Source organism: Nanorana parkeri, unplaced genomic scaffold, assembly GCF_000935625.1.
Source record: "Nanorana parkeri isolate BGI_ZX_2015 unplaced genomic scaffold, ASM93562v1 scaffold907, whole genome shotgun sequence".
In the NCBI taxonomy this organism is placed as follows: Eukaryota; Metazoa; Chordata; class Amphibia; order Anura; family Dicroglossidae; genus Nanorana; species Nanorana parkeri.
The window spans coordinates 494,050-516,916 of record NW_017307175.1 but is presented as its reverse complement, the minus strand read 5'-3'; the positions used below and the strand labels follow the sequence as shown (position 1 = coordinate 516,916).

At 36.9% G+C, this 22,867-nt stretch overlaps 1 protein-coding gene across 3 annotated transcripts in view; it reads left to right on the top strand.

Annotated features, from left to right (window-relative positions):
- DACH1 (dachshund family transcription factor 1) overlaps window positions 1-22,867 on the top strand; it is a 290,304-nt gene that overhangs the window by 115,754 nt on the left and 151,683 nt on the right. For all 3 annotated transcript variants that reach the window (XM_018566004.1, XM_018566002.1, XM_018566003.1), the window contains one exon: window positions 380-495. In XM_018566004.1, coding sequence (XP_018421506.1) covers window positions 380-495 — 116 coding nt within the window. The remainder of the gene's footprint in view (window positions 1-379; window positions 496-22,867) is intronic.

The window sequence follows — 22,867 nt, the reverse complement described above, 5'->3', positions numbered from 1 at the left end:
AGTCTCATAAATCAATAGCAGGCTGACTGTAATAATTATTACAAGTTAGTGCATAATTTTCATGCTGAAGGCTGCATGCAGAACTTTAGCATATGCAAACGAGGCAATTCAAACTGTGTATAGATATTAATATGAAGAAGCAGGTAACGAGGTACAGGCTATGAATTATGCATCAGGAGCGGCTGATCTTCAATGAGGAAAATGAATTCAGCATGTAATCTAATTAGTGATGGAAGTCTATTACATCTAACTGCAAAAGCAACCGTCCTTGAAACAAATTTATTTACAGTCCATGTTACCACTTGAAACAACTTCCAAATGATGTTTTAGGCAGTCATTTTATTTTATTTTTTTCTTACTCATGTTTCTTTGCTTTCAGCTCCAGACCAGGAAGGCCTCCTAAAAGGACACAGAGCGTTACCTCACCTGAAAATCCCCACATAATGCCACATAGTGTGCCTGGCTTAATGTCTCCTGGAATGATTCCACCCACAGGTACAGTACTATTTGTTATTAACACCAACATCACAGTAAATAATGGTCTACCAATTCTTCAACCACGTTGTATAGCTGTGGGGTTACATCACATTTGTAACTGATGGGATATGCAGATCTTAAAACACTTGCAGGTTCTTGCAAGTCAGGTTAGTTTCCTTTGTATCTGGATACACCCAGATCCTGGGCATGTATGTTTCTGCCCAACTTCCTTGGTTGAGAGCCTGATCCTGCCCTTTCTGTCTCCTCAGCCTTTATGTTGTCCCATCACTGTAATGAGCAGTTTTATGACTCAGGACTTTGACCCAGGAAACTATACTGCATGTTAGCTCAACCCAGGAATTGGGTTTTGGGAACATTAAAGAGTAAACTAACCTGGAAAAAAGGTAACTGCCGGTGTCTGCTATGTGCGTATCATCAGCAGTTCATAAAATCATTCAATCAGGTTTGCTTTAACTAAGAAAAAGGGCATAAGAGCAAAAATAACTAAAAAGACCCATCATAGTTTTTGCCACTGATGGACAGGGTTTTAATTTATCTTTTCCTCTAGATCACGTCCTGTTCCATGACGCATGGACCACAGGTTACGAATATATTAACTGTATCAGGCACCCCTCTTCAAGTTCAGGTAACCAAAACATCTGAGCTTGAGAAAGGACATGGTTTTCCCAAAACGTGTGCTTATTGTAATCTGTGACTTATGTAATGAAACAATTCACATGTGTGCCTCAACTTCTTGGACTTTTTCTATATACTCATAGGTTATATGAGGGTCCCTCCCAGTTATGTGTGTTGTACTCTGTTGTGTCATTAATGCTGCCTATACTTTAGCGTGTGTTCATACATATATAAAGACTTACACACACATAAAATTAAAACATATGTTTAAAACATATTATTATTCAGTCTGCCTTTTATATTGTTACATATATAGAGGTATATACTGTATGTATATTTTTGACAAGTATAATTAATGTAAGCAGGCATTTAGAGTAATGTAGAGAGTGCCCCCCCTCCAATTCTCATATGTCTAGATATAAAGTAAGTGGAAAGGATACAATTAGATGTGTAATGACCTCTGCATGTATATGTGAATATAATGCAGTGGTTTTCAATGTCCCACAAATGATCCAGAATTTCATCTAGTGTGACAAATGATAGGATCCTTCAGATTCGGTCAATTAGGCCACAGAATGGCTGGCACTCTTCCCTTGCAGCTGTGGGTTTAGGGACTGAATACCAACTGTGACAGTGCATGGAGTTTGCATGTGCTGGGTGGGCTTTCCACCACAATTATTTAATATACTGAAAGCTCCATCTAGTATAATTGTGGTAGGGACATTACACTGTATCTGTAAAAAAATAAATCACGGCAACTGGACTTGCTGTATTTTTCTTGAAGACATTTCACTGGTAATCCGACTAGCTTTCTCAATTCAGAATGACAAAAATAAATATGGTGAATGTTGCTCCAATCAACATAATATGTTAAACATAACCAGCATGGGGTCATAGATCTCATGGAGGTAAGGTGTTGATTTCATTTGCATAATTGGAGCTAGCAGGTGTTATTAACCCACCCAGAGAGAGGTATGAAAATAACATTGTATGTGGCAGACAATACATGTCTTACCCCCTCCCCTATTTAACAGATTATTTTGATTGGAGCATCATTCACCATATTTATTTCCAATGAATTTTTGTACAAGCCATTCTGAATTGTGAAAGCTGGTCGGATGACCAGCGAAGTGTCTTCAAGAAAAATACAGCAAGTCAAGTTGCCTTGATATATTTTTTACAGATATACCATGACCTGGATGAATGAGAACCTTCACAGAGACATTACACTGTGAACCCCTTGGGGCAAAGCAAGCAGATCTGAAAGTCCAATGTATTCTGTAAAGAACTTAGTAATATTATGGTACTATATACTGTACATACTGGCATTATATACAGTAAACATTCAGATCACCCAAGTTTGTGTATGTGTATATTCATAAACTATTTTCTTAAATTGGTCCATATAAAGACACCAGCATGCATAATGTTTACAGCCTTGCTTTTGATTAGATGACCATGGTCATTTAGTGGTCCCTAAAGTGAATGTAAGCCCTAGCAATGAACCTTTACCTTATGATCTATTGTATGTACCATTGAATGCATGTTGTCATAGTTGTTTAAAAGGTGCAAAACATACCTGTTGATTCTACCAGAAATCAAGTAAATACATAACTACTTGTGCTCTCTGTACTGTTATCTCAAGCAGTGTTATCAGTTATCCTAGCCAGTTTTAAGTATGCTGCAGTATGCTACATTATTATTCTTGGATTTAGATTCACTTGTTTTAGCTTTTATTTCATTCTGTGAATGCATTTCTTTCTTTTAATTTGCTGCAATGAGAAGGGCATACGTCATTTTAAATGTCCCATTTGTGCCTTGCGCATCCTACGTAGACTTATTGATATCTCAAGCATAGGATTCCTTACATTTAATTAACAATACAGAAAGCTTAGAATAGCTTATTCTCCTATTACTTCTGTGTGGATCATATTACATAGCCATTGTTTTTTTTTTTCCTACTTGATGAGAAAGACATTTGCAATTGTTTACTGCAGATGCGGAAAATAACTTCATTGTGGTCAAACTGCTTTTTGTTTAACAGAATTATATTGGAGCTAATGACAAGTCCATCTTTCACTGCACGACTTAGATAAGTACAGGCATTCAGTTCAAGAATACATTCTAAAAATATTTCATGCAGTATGTAAAGACACATTTCAGAACCACGTACGAGCTTCCTTCCCTGTTACTAATAAAAAGAAAACATAGTTGTGCTTCTGAAACATAACATATTAATAAAGAAGCACACATGGTTCATTGTTCATTCACAAGCAAAACAAAATGGAAACTGGATTTTAAAGGAGTTTTGGCTTTTACAGTCTTACCAACCATGAGAATTAAGGTAAATTTAAAGAACTTTGTTTGCTATCTTAAAGGGGTTGTGTTAGTCTGCCAACCACTTTAGGATGTTTGAATAATTAAAAACCAAAATGTAGCACTTGCCAAAATTTGCACTCTTCCAACAATACAAAAACACAGCCAGATGATGTTAGCCAATGCTTTCTGAGAAATGCAGGCACATCACCGTCCCACCCTTGCAGATGTGGTTGCAATATTCATCTCCTCTCTGACACTGTAATTCCCTTCCACCTTTAGAAGCTCTCATTCTTCTGGATTGAATATTGCCCAGCCCAGGAATTTGAGAACATCTTGTGAGTGCAGACATCATGCATCACCATGGCACCTTGCACTTACAGTTTAATTATGTAGAGAGTGTTGCTCATGATCATCATGTAAGCATTGTTCTCTGCATCACTGAGTACCGCCCAGCTCTAAAGAATAGGAAGAAGATCCTGCATGTCACATAAACAGCCTTAAGACATATGGAAAAGCTAGATATAAAATTAAACATAAAATACTAGGGATGTTCAGATACCAGTTCAGATACCAGTGCTGATACTTGGCATTTTCATGAGTACTACCAGGGTTGCAGCGGTTGCAGCTGGGACCTAGCTCTGGCGCTCCACCACTGTACCAAAATCAATAGTCTGTATTGTTTTAGAAAAACTGTCACATGACACTAAACAAAAATGTATCAATACTTGTATCTGTAAGCACTTGGACAAGTGTAAAAATGACAGCTACCTCCTAACTTTTGAATTTTTCTCTAGTATATTTTTGGAGCTAGAAAAGTATCTGTACTTGTACTTGTACCGAGTATGGTACTTCGTAACTGAACATCCCTATAAAATACAGTTGGGGGACCTCCATGGGTGGCGGGGGTTAAGCACTCAGCAGTTGGAGTATTCATGTACACATTGTCAAACCTTATTCAAAAATTACGGCAGTATAAAACTTCACTAACCAGAATGTTATTGTATTTGCCCAAATTGTATTTGGAATCATCCTATATCTGTTCACACCTTCATATACTGAACACTGTTTTCACCAAAAAGAAGTAGTAAAAGCCCTTTTCTTAAGTAAAAAACATGATATGCATAAACAATTCCTCTTAATAAGAATATGTTATATGTGGGTGCTATACTATCATCGATGTGAAGCCCCTGTACTTAGTATCCTAGGCTGGTATCAAGGTGAGGAGGGGTGCAAACTTTCTTAAAAATGTAATTACAAAACATAAAAAAGAAAGGTAAATCCAAATCTGGTTGGATTGCCAGAAATGGCTTGGCAAACTGCCAGTGTAGTGATGGTCATTATAGGCTCATCTTGATATACTCCACTCACCTATGATGGATGCTTACTTAAGACAATTGATAAATGAAGCTGACAATAATCAGCACTAAATCCTAAAGAAGAAGGAATATGTTAGCTATGCTCTGTTAAAACTGTATTCAACCAGCAGCTAGAAATCTGAAAGCTTTGCATTTGCTCATGTACTGTAAGTCTTAAGCCAATACTTACAAGCAGCAACTTACACTGAACAAAATAAGCAGAAGAAAACGTAAAAAAAAAAAGCCCACAAGTGGCTAGTAACATAACTAATTATTTAGCTTTAACAAATCACAATGAGCAAAGTGCCAGCAAGACCATTAAATTATTATTTGCGGTGTGCCCCTATTGTTTAAACTGTGTGTAAAAAGAGTTATTTTATACACATTGGTTAACATTTCCAGTTATATATCTTAATTAATCCAGATAAATATGTTTCATGAATTTCTACATTATAAAGTTAAACATGACTTTCCATACATATTGGCTCTTAGATGTTTACGTTTAAAAAATGTGGTCAAATAAGGAAATGCTTTTTTGTAAATTTATGATTTTTCTTTTTTCTTCAGTAAAACATCAGCATAGTACATTAGATTAAACAGTTGAGGAATGGATATCTTAATGCCTATATACAAGCTAACATGGATTACAAAAGTGCAAATTTTGCCCTTGGCAAATCATAGCTTAAGAGCTTTGGAAAATGAAATCAAGCACTTTCTAATTCAAAACACATTCAACTGTTACCTCTAGTACTGTTTTTCTTCCACTCCCCTCTGTTTACACTTTATGTATAATTCAAAATTGCATGTATTAATATATTTTTAACTGGGTTTGAAAGGACTGTAACACCTTCAACACTGGTTGCATACACAAAAAAAAGTATTCTTTGTATTGGTATAAGCTTTTAATTATTTGAAGTAATGTAGATATTTTAGGATAAATTGGCAAGTTGATCAACTATTTCAGGTTGGAAAGGGATTTAGGGGATGACATATGTACCACCCTTTAACAAGTATACTGAAAGCAATTTTAAAGCTGAAGTCCAAGCATACAACCTTTCACGTGTTTCACTGATATGGCTTAACCATAGAGGCTCTATAATTACGCCAGATCAGTGAAACGTGTAAGAGGTTGTACACATGAGGAGTTGTTCCATAGCATGTATTCTTTACTTCAATAAATAGTTGTTTTATTCATGGTGATCTACGGAAGTGTGGCTTGTTTTCTGTGAAGGGTTGTTAAGTGCGCCGAAGGCGAGCAGGCTTTGCCTGCACCTGTGGAATGATTCACAGTTGGATTTCGGTCGAAGAATCGGAGCTCTGGGTTATATGCACTATGAGATATGTACAGTGTTGTTATGTACCCATTACAATATCATGACATATATTTTAAAATAATCTTGTGTAAGTACCTGAATTTGTATATCAACCTATATCAGGGTGGATGTTTGTTCCTGTCCAAGGTGTGCTATTATTGCTACTGCAAAGGAGGTTCAGATGACCCTGTCTGCACAGGTCACTTATATACAATACTATACCCGTAAAAGAATAAGCAATATATTTATTGTACAGGCAGCCTGCATGTAGATAAGATGCTGACTGGCTGCTTCACGGATGCTAAATATGTTCCACCCTTCCCGGTGTGTGGAATACCTGCACCCCTGCTGGCCGAAGCTACGGCCAGATCCTTCGGCAGCTTTGTGAATAGACCCCATTGTGTTTTCCTCACCAGCTACAAGTCACTAAATAACATAGAAACAGTTGGCAGAAAGAGGTCCACAAATGAGCAGGGCTTGGTGCTGCCAGTGGATGGCGATTATGTCTCAAATAGAGCAACCAGGGTAAGAAAGGAAACATTTCTAGACAAAGGAGGTAATAGTAGAAATAATATATACAGTATATTGATTGGTCACAGATGCATATGCTATCTTTATTCAAGACATTCCAAAACAGAAGCTGCACCTATTTAAGCCCATTAAGCCCTTACAGAGCATGCAAGGGTTAAGTGCTCGTTTTTGTCTAGGGATGAAAATAAAAAAGTTATACTCGCCTGAACCTTGTAGCCCTTTGGCTGTTAGACTGGTCCCTGCCACCTCGCTCCCCCTTCACTCCAGTGGTGTAAGGTCCTGTGATCATCATGTCTTATATAGTGTATTGGATGTGAGGATGCAGAGGGACATTCCATTGCTGGAGCGGAGCAAGATACATGCTGTGGGGACCGGCACAGCAGCCAGGTGGCTCTGAGGTTCAGGTGAATATATCTTTTTTATTTTTTTTCCCTAGACAAAAACAAGCACTTAACCCTTGCAGTGTGGGGAAAACCCCACTGCAAGGGTTGAACATAATTATGCCTAGAGTTATCAAGACTAACTTAAAAGTATATTGTTTATGGTAGGAAGGCTCAGCAATAGCAGCATTTGTTTTCATGACAGGTTTTATTTTAAGGACCAGGGCTGAGAAAGTGGCAATAAGGCACTATGCGATTCTTGCCTGTTTCTTTACCACTGCCTTTATGTCACTTTTTAAAGAGAATTCATTTCATTTATGAATGTGTTGCTTACAGCTTAATTTTAATTCAGTATAAATTTGAATAATGGGCTTGTTGCTATTAATGGCAGCTTTGCTCCTGTCAAATAATGTTATATTTGTAATTTAAAACATTATTAGCATCATTAGTACAATATTACTAACAAAACTCAATGAAGACTGTGCAAGGTAAACTAGAAATCCTCTGAAGCCCTGTGTCTGCTGCCAATCAATAAAGCTATGAAGCTCCTTAACAGGTGATTCGACTGACTATAACTCAGGCATAAAATGCCCTGCATGAGGCAGTGCACTGAATCAAGGAATTTCTAAAATGGTAACATTCACTTTGTGCTTTGGGCACTGAAAGCTGCCAACACTTATACATCAAAACTTCACTCACTGTAAGATTGATTTTATTTTATTTTGTTTGTTTTAATTCCCTGCAGCAAACCATGCAAATCTTGTAAATCCAGTCTGCATCATTTGCTGTTGTTATTGTTATTATTAATAACATTGTAATTGAATGTTCTAAAGCCGTTTGTGAAGATGTAAACAAAGCACAAAAGAAATAAAACTGGACCCTTTCCCACCCCGCGTTAAAACAATTGTTAACCCAGGAATAACAATATAATGTGTTGCAGTTTACCTTTCCTTGGATATGGTGGCTGAATTTGTCTTTCCCCTCTTTTATTCTGGTGATCCTTCCAGGAACACACTTCCTGTCCTTGAGTGACAACTGTACTGTATCTAGGAGGAACAGCTTTGTCACCCTAGGACAGGGAGCGTGTTACTACTACATGTCACGTCCCGCTCTCCTCCATAACATAAAGGGATGCATTTTGTAGTCCACAGAGATAGGTAGGAACAATGCTAACTGATAACAGTCTACAAATGCAGAAAGCACAGGAAGTTAGCTCACATGATTTCTGGCTAAATGGACAGCTATTATTTTGCACTTGACAGAACAGATATATATATAAAAAAATGCTTCTAATGGTATAGTTATCAGACCATAAGGGATTACATAAGTTAAATATGTTGTTAGAGTTAACATGGACTTTAAAAGCATAGGCAACACTTACTGCATGTTGATCATGCAAAATCATAATGCCATATAAAGTAAAGAAATACAGTATAGTACCAAACAATACACAAAACTCAGTAATGAAAATTTAAAGTAACTATTTTTCTGTGCCTGATTTTTCCACGTCTCTAGTCTATGGATGCTAGACAGCATACCAACAATTAATCTCAATGCAAATGTATTCAACTCTCACTTCTCCCACCATCCAATTCCTTTTAACTTAACACATATCAGATAAGACAGGACACCTTGATGAAAAAAGGTGTCTGTGGTCCCCTTCTTACAATGTTTCTGGTTAATGGATACCTGCTATTTGCCTGGCTCTCTCTGGTTTCTGCAATTTTAAACTTACAGATGAAGAGCATACATGCAGTAAGTGAAGTCAGAACTTCCAGTCTGCACACTTAGAAAACTACCCGCTTCAGAAGGAGGATAGCATTCCTTCCAAGCAGTCCTTCCAGACATTTTTCAATCAGTAGGATATGTAGGGGTTTTCTTTGGCAGCATTGGAATCTTCCATGAGCCCATGGTCCAATTATGTTTTAATTCTCTTTTAGAATCAACAGTAAGGCTGGGTTCACACCATTTTCCAGACCTGATCTGGGACATAGTGCATTACATTTTTGCACCGTTTTTAACCACAATTTTACCGCAATTTTGCAGCGATTGGAATTTTTACATTTTTAAATTTTTAGCTTAAAATGGTCTTACAGTTGCGTTCCAGTGTGTTCCATGCATTTCTATGTGTTTTTGATGCATTCCATTGCATTCCAGACCTGACAAAATAGGACAAGCAGTATTTTTCTGGTCTGGTCTGGAACGGACTGCGCTGGTGGGAACAGAGACCATAAATAGCATAGGGATAAATTAGGATGCATTTTGGGTTCGAAAACAGTCTGGTCTGCTCTGGAGGTAATCTGGATGTGGTGTGAAAGGGCCGTTAAGAAGGTGAATGCTCTGTTCGTATGTGGGAAAGTGTTATTCCCCCTAATTTGACTCTATCACAGATAGATATGTGATGCAGCATAGGTGATGCAAGAAGACCTCTTGGGTGTGTTCTTAACTGTTAATAAATTGGTAAATCGGCCGATATGTTTTGGCGGCCAAAATTTCGGTGCATCCCGACTTATTTTTCCTTCAGAAGGCTGATACCAGCTTTGCTCAGACATCATCAAAGGTTAGTGTCTAGTTTCAGGGCTAACTTTCGTGCCCATAGCTGACACGGTCATGTAAATCCTAGTGCCTATACACTAATATTTATGTTCTGTATCCATGCATGTGTCACAGAGATTGTAATTTTCTGGCAGCTCATACTCTGAAATGTAGAACCGAGTGGTCAATGTACAGTTCCAGTGAGTGATGAGTGGGGAAGTAGAGTGCCTGCAGCAGAGAGCTGACATCATTCTGCCAATGCATAGGCACAGTCACCAAAGCTACTTTTTATTATGCAACTTTTGTAAACTGTATTTTTTTTATTATTATCATGTCATGTCATAATAATGAAGACCAACAGAGTTACTGTTTTAAGTGTGCAAAACTTACTGTGTGTGTTATAAAAAATAAACCACACAAGTACTTGAAAACATTTATCAGTACCATGAAAGCTAAAAAAAGATTTGCAGTTTTAGGCCTCATTCTCACATCTAAGAGTCGGCCCGTACAGATCCATGTGGTGTGCCCGGCCGTATCGGGCTGTTCCCGGGAAGAACAGCTGCGCGTGATTGCACGCAGCAGCCTGTTCTTCCCTATGGGAGGACGTGGCCGTATGCCACCATACGCTCACCCGAGCTGCACATCCGTGTGCGTGCAGGTGTTCGTGCTCGGATGCAAACAGGATCCATCCTATCTGTGTACAAATACGGACACCTGCACAGATCTGCATCTCAGGTGAGCATACGGCTGCGTCCTCCCATAGAGAAGAACAGGCTGCTGCGTACAATCACACGCAGCACCTGTCCTTCCCGGAAATGGCCGGATACGGCCGTACACGCCGCACGGATCTGTACAGGCCAACAGCTGTGTGAATGAGGCCTAACTGTACCACTAAGTTGAATTGATGTAGTTTGATATTTTTCATAGTCTTATTGCCTATGCTCCTCAGCTCCATCTAGTGGGCATTATGTGCTATTATAATAAATTCAACCTGAAAAGTATTCCCTGTACTCTTCATCTCCATCTAGTGCCATAATGCAGTGCTACCTCACATTGTATTCATCCTGAATAGTAAATATACTATGAGCATTTGTTTTTGCAGTTATTCACACACAATGAACATTTGCAGAGATCCGCAGGGTGAATGGCTCTGTGAATTGTTTATACGTAGACCTCTCTGTGTCTTACTATTTTCCAAAATGTAAGCTTGATAAATTATCTATTTAAAAATGTATGAATATATGGTTTTGTGTGCACCGTGGCCAATAGGCAATTCCTAAGTTGGCAGTGGGGAAGGCATATTTGAGTACATTATTTTTCCGCTCTATTTTTCATTTCTCCCTGCACACACCAAATCTGGTGGTTTAAGAAAAATGTTAAATCAATGTGGATTAAGTTATCCTTTAAAAGTTGATACTGTTGTACAGCTTTCAAAGTGACAGTATAAAATACAACAGAAATATCACTGTAAAGTACACCACAAAATGATAAAAAGCACAACCTCACACTCTCTTGTAAGTGCAGCTTACAGAAGGTGGTGGTTCTATAATTTACTGTAATTGAACATGGCTGAAAAACAAGGCTTGTACTAGAATGCATTAGTTGAATGCTAATCTATTGAATTTCAGTCCAAATTGAGAAATCGGTTTATAGGCCAAATCCCTTGTCAATCTTTTTTAAAATTTTATGCTGCCATAAAATGTTTCCCAAAACCTCAGCATCGAAGCCTAATGCCTGCTATGTGGTTATTTAAATTGAGCATAATGCTTTACAGCAGGTTTAATATTTTTATAACTCAAAAGTTGTTAACAGCCAGCTGGTTTGTGTCTGCTTTTTATGGTTATTCTTGTCATATGCAGCCTCCACAATTTTTAATTATATTTTATAGTGTATGTTTTTCCTCCTCTGGATTCCCACAGCCACTCTTTGCTTTATAAGATATTTTCCACTGGGAAAATAACAAACATGGTTTAGGGACTCTATATTTGGATTTTTTTTAAGTGTAATTGCTTCTGCATTGAGTAGGAGAGTTTAGAAACTTGTTAACAATGGCTAAAATAAAGAATATGCTACAATACCATAAATGAGGGTCTACAACTTAAAATGTTTGTTTGGCCACAGGAAATTAAGCTTATTTTGAGATTTAAAAAGTATTGTGTTTAGTCGATATGACCAGTTCAAAATATGTTTAGTGTATATTTATGTCTTCATTAACGGTTTGTAGTTAGTAAATTAGACATATAACCTGTTTATGTATTCTTTTCCTTCTTTATCTTTCTGCTCTTTGTCTTTTCATAAAAGAGCAGCAGGGGGTAATTAAGGGATGTGAATTAAGTTGTATATTTCAAGTAATGAAACCAGGTGTCATCTCACTGACCAAACAAAAGTAATACAAGGAGGCCAATTGCCAAACTAAATTCTTAGAACCATTGCTGATGTTTTAAGAACATGTGGGCAGAGCTGTATTTGGACATCATTCTGCCTTGGTCAACTTGAATGGTGACACCCTTTTGTACAAGCTCTGGCTCTTATATCATACAATTATTTCAGTAGAAACTAATGCTAAAACCTGATATTGGAGGCTGCATGCTACCTAATTTTACTCCTGGCTACTTTTACCTATACAGACCAACAAACTAAAGAAAAGAGAGATTGCTTCAATGGGGACAGTAAAAACAAGGCAGCATCCCTAGACTGAGACATCATCTCACCTCACAATACATTCACATAACGTGTAAGATTATTAGCAATTTCAGTCATAATTTCAGAATTATTTGTTCTGACTGAAATTCCCCCTTAAATTCACTTAAATAAAGGTGGTTTGACTAAATATTCTAATTGTATTATAGGGAAAACTGTCCCAAATCCCAGAGCCATTTCAAGTCCTAGGAATGGCACAATGCCATATTCTTGGCTAGGTACTGAGTTGGATGCCACCTCTCACCTCTCATAATGTGTACAATAGAAAAAATATCTTGCTAATTATGTGTATATGTAACACACACACACACACACACACACACACACACACACACACAATGTTGAATATGTTGAATATTATCTATGCTGCTTAAATCAATACTGATACAAGATATAAAGTAATATTGACAGTATACAGTACTTAATCTAGTGACAGACTAAAACCTCGACAAGAACTATATATTTTATTATGTTGAATACATTTCTTTTCTTCAGAGAATGTTTATATTAAAGTGTTTGATTGCATCACATGCTCAGGTTCACAAATTGTTTTGCATCTTGGTTCCCAGAAATCTCAATATGTCTATTATGTTGTAATACAATGAGTAGAACAGTGCAACTGGATAAGATCAAATTGTTTCCATTCCCAGCAATGTCATTTAAGATTTGGCATTATTTCTGGATGAAGATAGCTTAGCGTAAATAACAAATATAGTACAAATTGCAACCTGGTGATTAACTGGGAACATTAATAAAAAGCCACATTAATGCTTAAGAAGGACTAATATATGAAACACAAGAACTCATGCTATTTCATAAAAATTGAGCATCTACCTGTGAGTTTAGTTTTTTTTACTAGAACTCATCTTATAGGAACCATGCACTAAAAGAATATAGAGGCTGTCATTGCTGACCTCTTCTACTGAAAAAAAACTAGTTGTTTGTGCATCATGCTAATCTAAAGAGGTTGATTTAATAAAGGAGTAGAGACTGTACATTACAAATTCAGATTGCAACGTAAATATTAGTAAATAAGGTGAGCCTGGATTCAATTTGAATACCCAATTAAGTGTAAGGAACATTTAAAAACATGTTTATTTTTCTTTGACTTGATTGTTTTTTTTTTTAAATAACTACGACTACTACTACTCTTTTAGTAAATTAATCACTAGAGATGTTCAGATACCAAGCACCCTATCCGGTACATGAACAGATACTTTTCCAGCTTCAAGACTAGACTGGAGAAAAATTCAAATGTTAGGAGACAGCTGTCATTTGTAAGGAGCATATGGAGCTCATGGGATTTGTGCATCCCTGTTTTAATGTATCATTTTAATTAATATATATATTTGGGATGCACTGATACCATTTTTTCAAGTACAAGTACTGATACTTGCCCAAGTACTCACAGAATCGAGTACTAATACATTTTTGTTTATTGTCATATGACAGTTTTTCTAAAACAATACAGACTATTGATTTCAGGACAGTGGTGGAGCACCAGAGCTAGGTCCCAGCTGGACCCTCTACAACCTCGCAAACCATGTTAGTTCTCGTGAGAATGCCAAGTATCCACACTGGTATCTGAACTGGTATCTGAACATCCTTATTAATCACACTGTCTTCAGTACTGAGTCATTGACCTGTAATAATCATGGTATTATCGTCAGAAGTTTTGACTTCACCCTAACTTTCTAAACTGCATACGCGATCCAGGTTAGTGCCTGACAAAGGATTAGGTCTCGTTCACACCAGCTGCACGCTAAACCGCTTTGTTTTAGCATGCAGCTGATGTCCGCTGGGTGGCAGCGGTCTGTAGTGGTGCCTTGCATTGGTACCATCCAGTGTGCTGCGGAAAAATGTAGCATGTGTGCAATTTTGCACACCACACATCATAACAGTATTGTGGTATGGACGAGACACGTGGAAAACAATTGTTTTCAATGTGCCCTGGCAGTGACTTGCATTGTTAGTTGCGGAAAAACAGCATTCACTGCTAATGGTGTGAATGAGTTCTAAAGTTAGAGATTGCCAGTCAACTAGTATTCATATAATGAGAATCACATTACTCTCAGTAAAGGTTTCCTGAAAGATGAAAAAAATCATGTAGGCTGCCATTGCTGACCTTTCCCTTTAAGAATGTTCATTTCCTTGCTATCATGCTAATGCTTTTCCTTCATCAATTTGTAAGTCATTGATTTTAAATATATACAGTTAAGGAATCTTCACAGTTTTCTTATACTCATTTGTAGCATGCTTGTTCCATGTCTGTAACTCCATATAGACAGATATAAATAGACAGATCAAGTCTTGTAGGCCTGCAGTGAGAAAAAGAGGATCATCAAGTGAAAACCATTGTATATCACCACTAGGCAAGAAGCAAAGCCTGCATATGTATTAACCAAAGCTGGCAACTGCCACTAACATATTATACATGGAGACATGGTTTTTAAGTTAGTGACACACATTGATAGGATTATTTACATTTAGCAGATTACTTTCACGTATACAGTATATCTAGAACATTAAATTAGTCAGTTAAATGTTTAATGTGTTTAAAGTGTATCTTAGGTCACGTTTGCCAAGTTTTTATTTTTATTTTTTTAGTTTCTGCATAGAGTAGGGAGTGGTTAAAACCCCTGACAGGTTATTTTTGCCATCTGTGAACTATTAGGGATACATTTGCCTTACCTCCTGTCCCATAGACCCAACAGGCAGAGAGAGTACATCTCTCCAAACTGAAAGAAATCCCCCCTTAGACCTTTGTTACTGGGACAAGTGTCCCAGTTGAACAATTTCCCCGTCAAATCCATTTTCAATGAACACCAGGACAAATGGAGAAAGTGTACCTCCCTAACACGTACACAGACTACATAAACCTGACAGAAGCTTTAACCCTTCCCACTGTATCCAAAATGTAAAGTGGTTTGGGGTTTACATGCACCTTAAGAGGTCCATCCAACCAAAATTGTTTTCATCCATGATTTGACATGGTGGGCTTCCTATATGTTAGAGAGACTGTAATAGTACAATTTTCCTTCTAGTGTTTTGGGGTTTTACCTCCCTATCAGGACATCTGCAAAAACTATACAAGGGCTTCCACAGCTCCTGCTGAATTCTCCTGTATTAGTGTCACAGAGATAGAATAAGTCAGTCAATTCATCTAGATGCAGGTATTTTGTACATTCTTCTCATTTAAATACGCTACCATTTTGACATTGGTAAGCAACATAACAGCACAGGTAACAGTATTGGTAAGCAACATAACAGTATGTAAACTAGCATTGTTTGCCTTACTGTTCTGGGACTTTGGGTTCAATAGCAACTGAGAGTCTTGTTATGTGGATTATCTCCTCTGGGCCCTCTGGTTGCATTCTGGCTTAGTTTAAATCAGGTCAAACAAATATTATTATTATTACTATTATTATTATTATTATAATTAATATTTATATCAATGGTAAAACATTTAGCAATTCACAGTTCCATAAAATGAAAAGGTGCCAGAACTTCAGAGGATGGCTTCGGAAAGTTTACTGATATCAGAATGATAGAAATGATAACATGTCTAAATGAATGTACCTTCAGTTAGGTCTCGTGGATATATTCCTTTGCTGTATTTTTCTACACAAAGATTTTCAGTCACGAGAATCAATTACATATCTCATTTATCTTTTTTTTAGTTAAACTGTGGAGGTGGAGATAAAAGGAATGGAGCCTTAAAACTCACACATGGCTGTAATTTAAGATTTTTTTTTCTACTTCATTGTCCGGAACAGTTGAAAGAAACCTTCAATGAAAGTTTATTAACTAGGCCAATGCCCCAGGCTATAAAGGATCATTTATTACTGGTTTTCTTTCCTCTTTCCCCTTGTAGTTTTTTGTACTAAACTTAGTGTAAAATAATACTTCACAAAATTAAACCTTTGCCCTTCTACATGATTAAGCCTGCTTTGATTAGATAAAGTAACAATTTATGATCTTTCACAAGGTTACACATTAAATGCATAATGTAATAGATAGAGTGTTTTCTGTGAATGCACTGATCTTGTATGTTGTAAAAATGTTAACTTGCACATTTGTAGAAATACTGTTGTATGCATGCATGTACATTTATATATTTATTTTACAGCAGCAAGCTTAAAATCATAATTATCTGTGTTATAAAAAAGAGTAGGTAATTAACAGTTTCACTGTATGCCAAATTAGTGACTAAATGTATTATATATGGCATTGTACATCTTGTTATGTTCATGCGAATGCTAAAGAAATTGTACATTGTGCATATTTTTTCAGTCAGCTAAGCTTTATCTCCAGGGTAAACTTAATACATCTGAGTGAAGTTTAAAATGAATTGGAGAAACTTCCTTCTACTAACATTGTCAGCATGCTAGGAAAAACAGAGCAGGAGGATCCTCTGACAGTAATAAAAGACATATTTAACCGTATGTAAGATTTTGGAATATGTATAAGCCATCTTCATACCTAAAGTGTATGTCTGTCCATTGTTTTACATTTGTGATAGAGCAGGAAAGAATTAGAATTCCTGTAATTTTTTTCTACTATCTGGGGCTCTATTAGACGGTGTTCCCCTCAGTCAGGGACAGTGCACACCTTGGCGATCCGTGACCGTGCAGCACTCAGTGTGGTATGCACGGTTTGCCGCATGGTCACAGAGTCACCCATTACCGACGATCGCGCTGTGGGTGCCATTATTTTCTATCTTTTTCAATAATCGATTATAATCGATTATGTCGATTAGTTGTTGCAGCCCTACACACAGCTTCCTGCCGCACTAAAACAGCCACACATCATATATCACAAAAAAGGTACATGTACCTTTTTCTGCAATTGCTGCGCAGATGTACCCCATTGTAATCAATGGGGCAGCGTACCAATTTGCTGTCTGCAATTGTGCACGATCGCGCGATCCCGGGACACGTGTCTCGGATCGCTCAGGTCTGCATGGCCCCTAACTGTCTTGATGATAAGGGTTTCACAGACAGAAAGTAAGAAAGACTCGGTAATATCAACACACATTTTTTTTATTTTTACTAAAATGGTGGAACGTTTGATTCAGGTAACAACCTTTTAAGTTTTCTAATCATTCCTTGCTGTATCCAATATTTTACGTTAAAGTTCTGTTTAGATTTTAAAGAATAACTACACATTTAAAAGACATTTTTTTAATACAACTTTCAGATTTAAACTGTAACCTCTGCCTTTTGCTTCCCTGTGCTATGAGAGCTGTCATCATGGGCCTTGACTAGGGTATGTTTGCTTGTTTAGCAGACAGCCTGCCTGTGCCCGTACTCTTAAAGGTTGTTGGCAGTTTACAGGACAATGGACAAGTCAGGACAATCACAGAAGTTTTCTAATTTGCAAGACCCCTCCCTATAAAAGCCATGGTTGCTAGCCATCAGCCTTTTTTTTATTGTGTGTGGAGACTTGTCGTATATAGGGACATCTGGCAAACTTATGTTCAAGAAGAGATAGTTACTGCTAAAAATTTGCATACAGTGCTACATTCATAGTTATACAGTGATGTATATAGTGCAGTATTGTTGATATATATATGGTGTATTATAGAGAATTGTAGTGTGCTGGGCTAAATAGTATGTATTGTGCCCCCCTTTATTCACTGTGCTGTATTGTGCTACTTTGCTGTGTATCACAGTGTGGTGGGTTACATAGTATTGTGTACCAGCCTTTGTGCTCACAGTGCATGGACAGTCATTTTTAGGACTTTTGTGTGTGTGTCAACAACAGACTGTTGAATTTTAGCTGTTGACCTCCCTGCAGTTTTTTATAATGGGGAGTTCTTTTGCAATTTTCTGATTTTTTTAAATGTTTCTGTGTTTATTATAAATAGGTTTAGTGTTTTAGGATTAGTGTTTGGGGTTTAGTGTTTTAGGGTTACTGATACAGGCAAAGCTGCCCTTTATTTGCAGCAGATCATCGCATACTACTGCAGTACAGTTTAGTGCATCAAATCACCACATTCTTTATATCCCTATTGCCATAGCTTATAATAAAGTTAGGCAATCCCATGTATGCATCATGTCTGAGAGTTTTAAAGGGAGAGAATTGTTCTTCATGCACAGCCAGCAGGGTCCCAGCAGATTCTCCATCTGCAGGACAAAGCACGCTCAGGCTATACCTTTGAGAGACAGTGCACTTTAAGCCAGAGTACATGGAGTAGCTAATCAAGCTAACCTCATACTCTACCTTCCAGGCTCAGAGCAGCACATTTTCATCAGCAGCTGCAAATGGACCCTCTTCTACCTCCTCCTCTACATCTATTCACACTGTTTCTCTGAAAATAAATAAATGAACTCTAAGGTTGATTGTTGGATTAAAAGCTACCAAAAGTGCTTAAATATTGTGTATGGATATGTACAATATTTTGCTGGCTTCTTTCTGTGAAATAATGATGCTATAATGTTGATGTCTTCATTAAAAGAAGAAAAAAGGAAGATATACTCCCTGGGAATCAATAAAAAAACATACTTATGTCAAAGTGTGCAAATGTATTCAATAGAAATACAAAATTCTTAACCTTAAAATTTGGAGGTACTGTCCATCATTTGGAACCAAACTCCTCTGTCCTTCTTTCCTCCTCATTAGTCCATCTTTCTGGTCTGATGTACAGTTATCTGAAAATGTACTATCTAAGCAAAACTTTATTATGCACTTATCCGGACACAGACAGGATAAATGTAAAAAATACAATTGACAGGCTGGTGATGGCAAGTTTCAGAGGACAAAGGAAGAAAATACATATAATAGGCCAATTTAGCAAAGTTGCTTTGCATCCCTGGATATATTCAAGAACTGATAACTTTCAAAAGTCTAGTACAGAGACAGATCATGCACATACACCCAATGAGAATGCAAGGAAAAAAAATATTTTGTTTCTCCTTCCTGTATGCCCTTTGCACATATCAATTTATGTAAGTATCTGCTCAGTTTATTTAGACACAGATGTTGTGTCTCTATGTTTGAATGTTCATTATATTTTCCCAATTTAGAACAGGTTTTTATGTTTTGCTACCGGTTGTAGTAAAATGTCCACAAATCTTAGAGCAATATTAAAGAGAAGACTGATCATTTTGGCCCATGTATAATGCATGTTTACAAATGTATACTTGGAACATTTTTCTAGCTTCCTCTTGTAGACAGTTTTGCTTTTTTGTGTTGGCATCTTTTCAAAACCTAGAAATATTGAATGCACTACAAAATAGAAGTATGCGCTTCTCAACATAGTAAATATTGAAAGCAGTTAAGCATGTTATTCATTTAATGAAATTGCTTAATGAGTCTATCTGTTTTTCTTTTAACTTGTGCTAGTCTTTTAGCTCCAAACAAATGCAACACGAGCAGTAAAGTCATTAGAGCCGGACTAGTCAGTTACACAATACTTATCCTTATACATGTAATTTTCTTTTTAGGATAGCATTGGAAAGGTTAAAAACTTATAAAATGTTTAAATTGCAGTCTTTGTGCCCATTGAGGAAAATTTTCCCTTACTTTATATCTCACAACGATGTCACTCGTACAGGAAGTGACGGAAGGTACCTCCAACAGGAACTCAATAAAAACACTTTTTATTGCAGTAGAGGGTGGGTAGTAGTTAATCTATAACCTAATAAACACTGTGTGTACTGTGGTGGCAGATGTCATTATCAGTTTTAAACTAGATTTGAACACTGTATGTCCTAATAATGGGTAAAGATCTAGAATTATTGTATAATAATGAGAGGAAACTCAGAGGGCCTCTATTCTTTCTATGGGGGCAGCTAGAGTTTCCTTTCACTTTCCTGGAGTAACTCCAAGAAATATATATTTTTTAAACATATTTTGAGCATGCTGTGTGAATAGGAACACATAACAAACAAATAGAAGGTTTTTCTCAAATTTGTCTGCAAAAGGGGAAATACACTTCTCATCCGTGGCTCATATCCCTAATGACTAATCTCCATTACATAAATAAACACGCACTGTACATTGATTTTAAAATGGGGTACATATAACTAAAATATGATATGAAGTAAATTAAATTATGACTCTTGGATAAACTAGTACCATTGGAGATGTAGCTGTTGGCTATTAAACCAACCACATTACTGATGCTTAGAAAAAAATAAATTTGATTTGGCTAAAAATACTATTTTGACAGCAATGGAAGTAATTCCTCAGAGATTAAATCAAGACTGCAAGCATTTATGATTGAAACTAACAAGACACTTCCAATAATGCTGTGATGTATTGTGTATATCAATATGGCTCTGGTAACACTTAGAATACAAACAAGGATTTAAACGATGTGTTACCACATTTCAGCTGTACAATCAGTTTTATGCCATCTGCCTATCAGATGGTTGGGAACCAAGACTGCGTAGTAATGCCACATGTTTGTCTTTGCTCCTTTTCTGATAGACTGAGGTATTCTAAACACAGTCAGCATGAACTGTCAGTGACACATATGCATCTTAGGAGTAATTACACACACATATGTATTTCCTAACAAAGAGTTCCAACATACAATTTCCAACTTAGACCCTTTTAAGCATACCCATTATTCCACTTATGTAGACAAGAAAGATGTGTTCTATATATGAGGTATATTTATTACATAATCAAATAGAAGTAAGATACCAGTTAATAATACTGTATAGAAGACAAATAGACTGTAGATACTGGTGTCAATTACTGTCTATTCCTTTAAGAGATTGTGAATAAATCCAGTGTATTGATGGGTTATCTGTGATCACTCAAGAAAAAATAGGGGTATAGTTTGGCTATTTTCAGCACTGGACTTATGCAGAGATAAAACTTGTTGTAAGAAGTAAAAGTTTTAAATGACAGTTGAATAATCTCCTAGTATCTGCAACAGCTTTAAAATTTCAATCCTCATCTCTATTTTATTACCAAACATGACAATGATAAAATGAAACATTTGTGATATATACTTTGCATTTAGTTCTTCCAGTATTGGAGGTATTACTTTAATATGGACGGATCTCAGAGTGATTGTAGATTAGCCTATGGAAGAGTAAGAGGTGACTTGCCTAGATGTCATTAAGCACCTCAGAACACCAGTGTGAATTTAAATTCTTCTCCACCCTAGCCCTCTTAGAGTCGAAATATAAAAAATGGCTAAGGGTTAAAAGTAATAAGTGAGATTTAAGATCTCCTAAAGGATCCTAAAACTTTTACACCACTGATTTAGAAATAATCAGATTTTCATAAGTTTTTTTTTACTTGACATTCACAATTTCAACAGTTCAGTGCTGGTATAGATTGAGTGGCCATCATTCTGGGTCTGAACGTGCGAATTGTGGCCATCAGCGACTAGTCAATATTACGGCAGAACGGAGAGTGGCAAGACTGGTACAAGACAACAGAAGGGCAACAGTGCAGTGTCAGATTCCTCGCATCACCTTTCAACATCTCGTGGAGTCACGAGGCGGCCCAACGAAGTCATCTCGTGGAGTCATCTCGTGGCCCAACAAAGTACTGATGGGGTGGTCATAAAAATCTGGCCACTCAGTGTATATCTAAAGTGTTAGAAATGTATTATGTTATTGTTGAATATACTATATGTAAATTGCAGTATTACCATTTTTTCTCCTCATGTTAGGAGGAGACATCTCTTACACTGTAAAAGTAAAAAAAAAGGCAGGCAGAGGGAAAACGACTAGTCCTAAGTATTGCCAGAGGTCTTCCTGTAATTATCATTTTCCGCAGGACTGACTTAGCATGCCTGTGTCTCTGTGTGTAGACAGCCATCTTCGTAGAGGCAGGACATGCCCTGCAGCTTTTTCTCCAGCAAGAAGAAGAGTGAGCAGCATAGTAGTGACTTTACTAAATGTTACTCCTAACCTGGGGAGAATAGCTGTATTAGGCATACAGTGCTTGAGATGCTCTCACCTTGCTATAATTAGCTGTGAGCCTGAGGGTACAAGAGTGTCTAAACAGAGTCACATGCCAGGATGTGCACTGCTATTTTTAAGAGAAGGCAATTGGTAGATTTTTCAGGGCACTGCTTAGACATTTCTAGATGTTCCCTAAAACAGAGCAGATCTCCACTTTTCCAGTCCACTTCAAATAAAATCTGTTTCAACCTTAGTCACAAATGAGATATCTCTAGGACATGAAGGTTTTAGAATGAAAGTCAGAATCTAATTGGTGGCCATGGGGCAACATAGATGAGTTTAGACATATGATAAATGAGGTTGTTTTATGTCTGTGAAGGTTCTCATTCATTCAGGTGATGGTATATCTGTAAAAAATAAGTCCAGTTGCATTGACTTATTTTTTACAGAGGTTGTTTTAGATTGTTGCACTGATAAAAACATCAGCTTCATCCCATTCTGGTTTCTCTATTATCCGTTAATTATTTTACATTTTGAGTGCTATCAAACAATATATATAATCCAAGTTTTACAAGTCACTTTATAATGTAGTTTTATAAAAATTATGTTTCAGTTTCATCAGCCAGTTATGATCTTCTAAAACTGCCAATAAGTTCATGTGTGCACACACTGGGGTTATTCTGCATAATGCACAAAATGGCTTTAGAAATACCATTCCCTCCTACTTTATGCACTGTTCTTCCCAA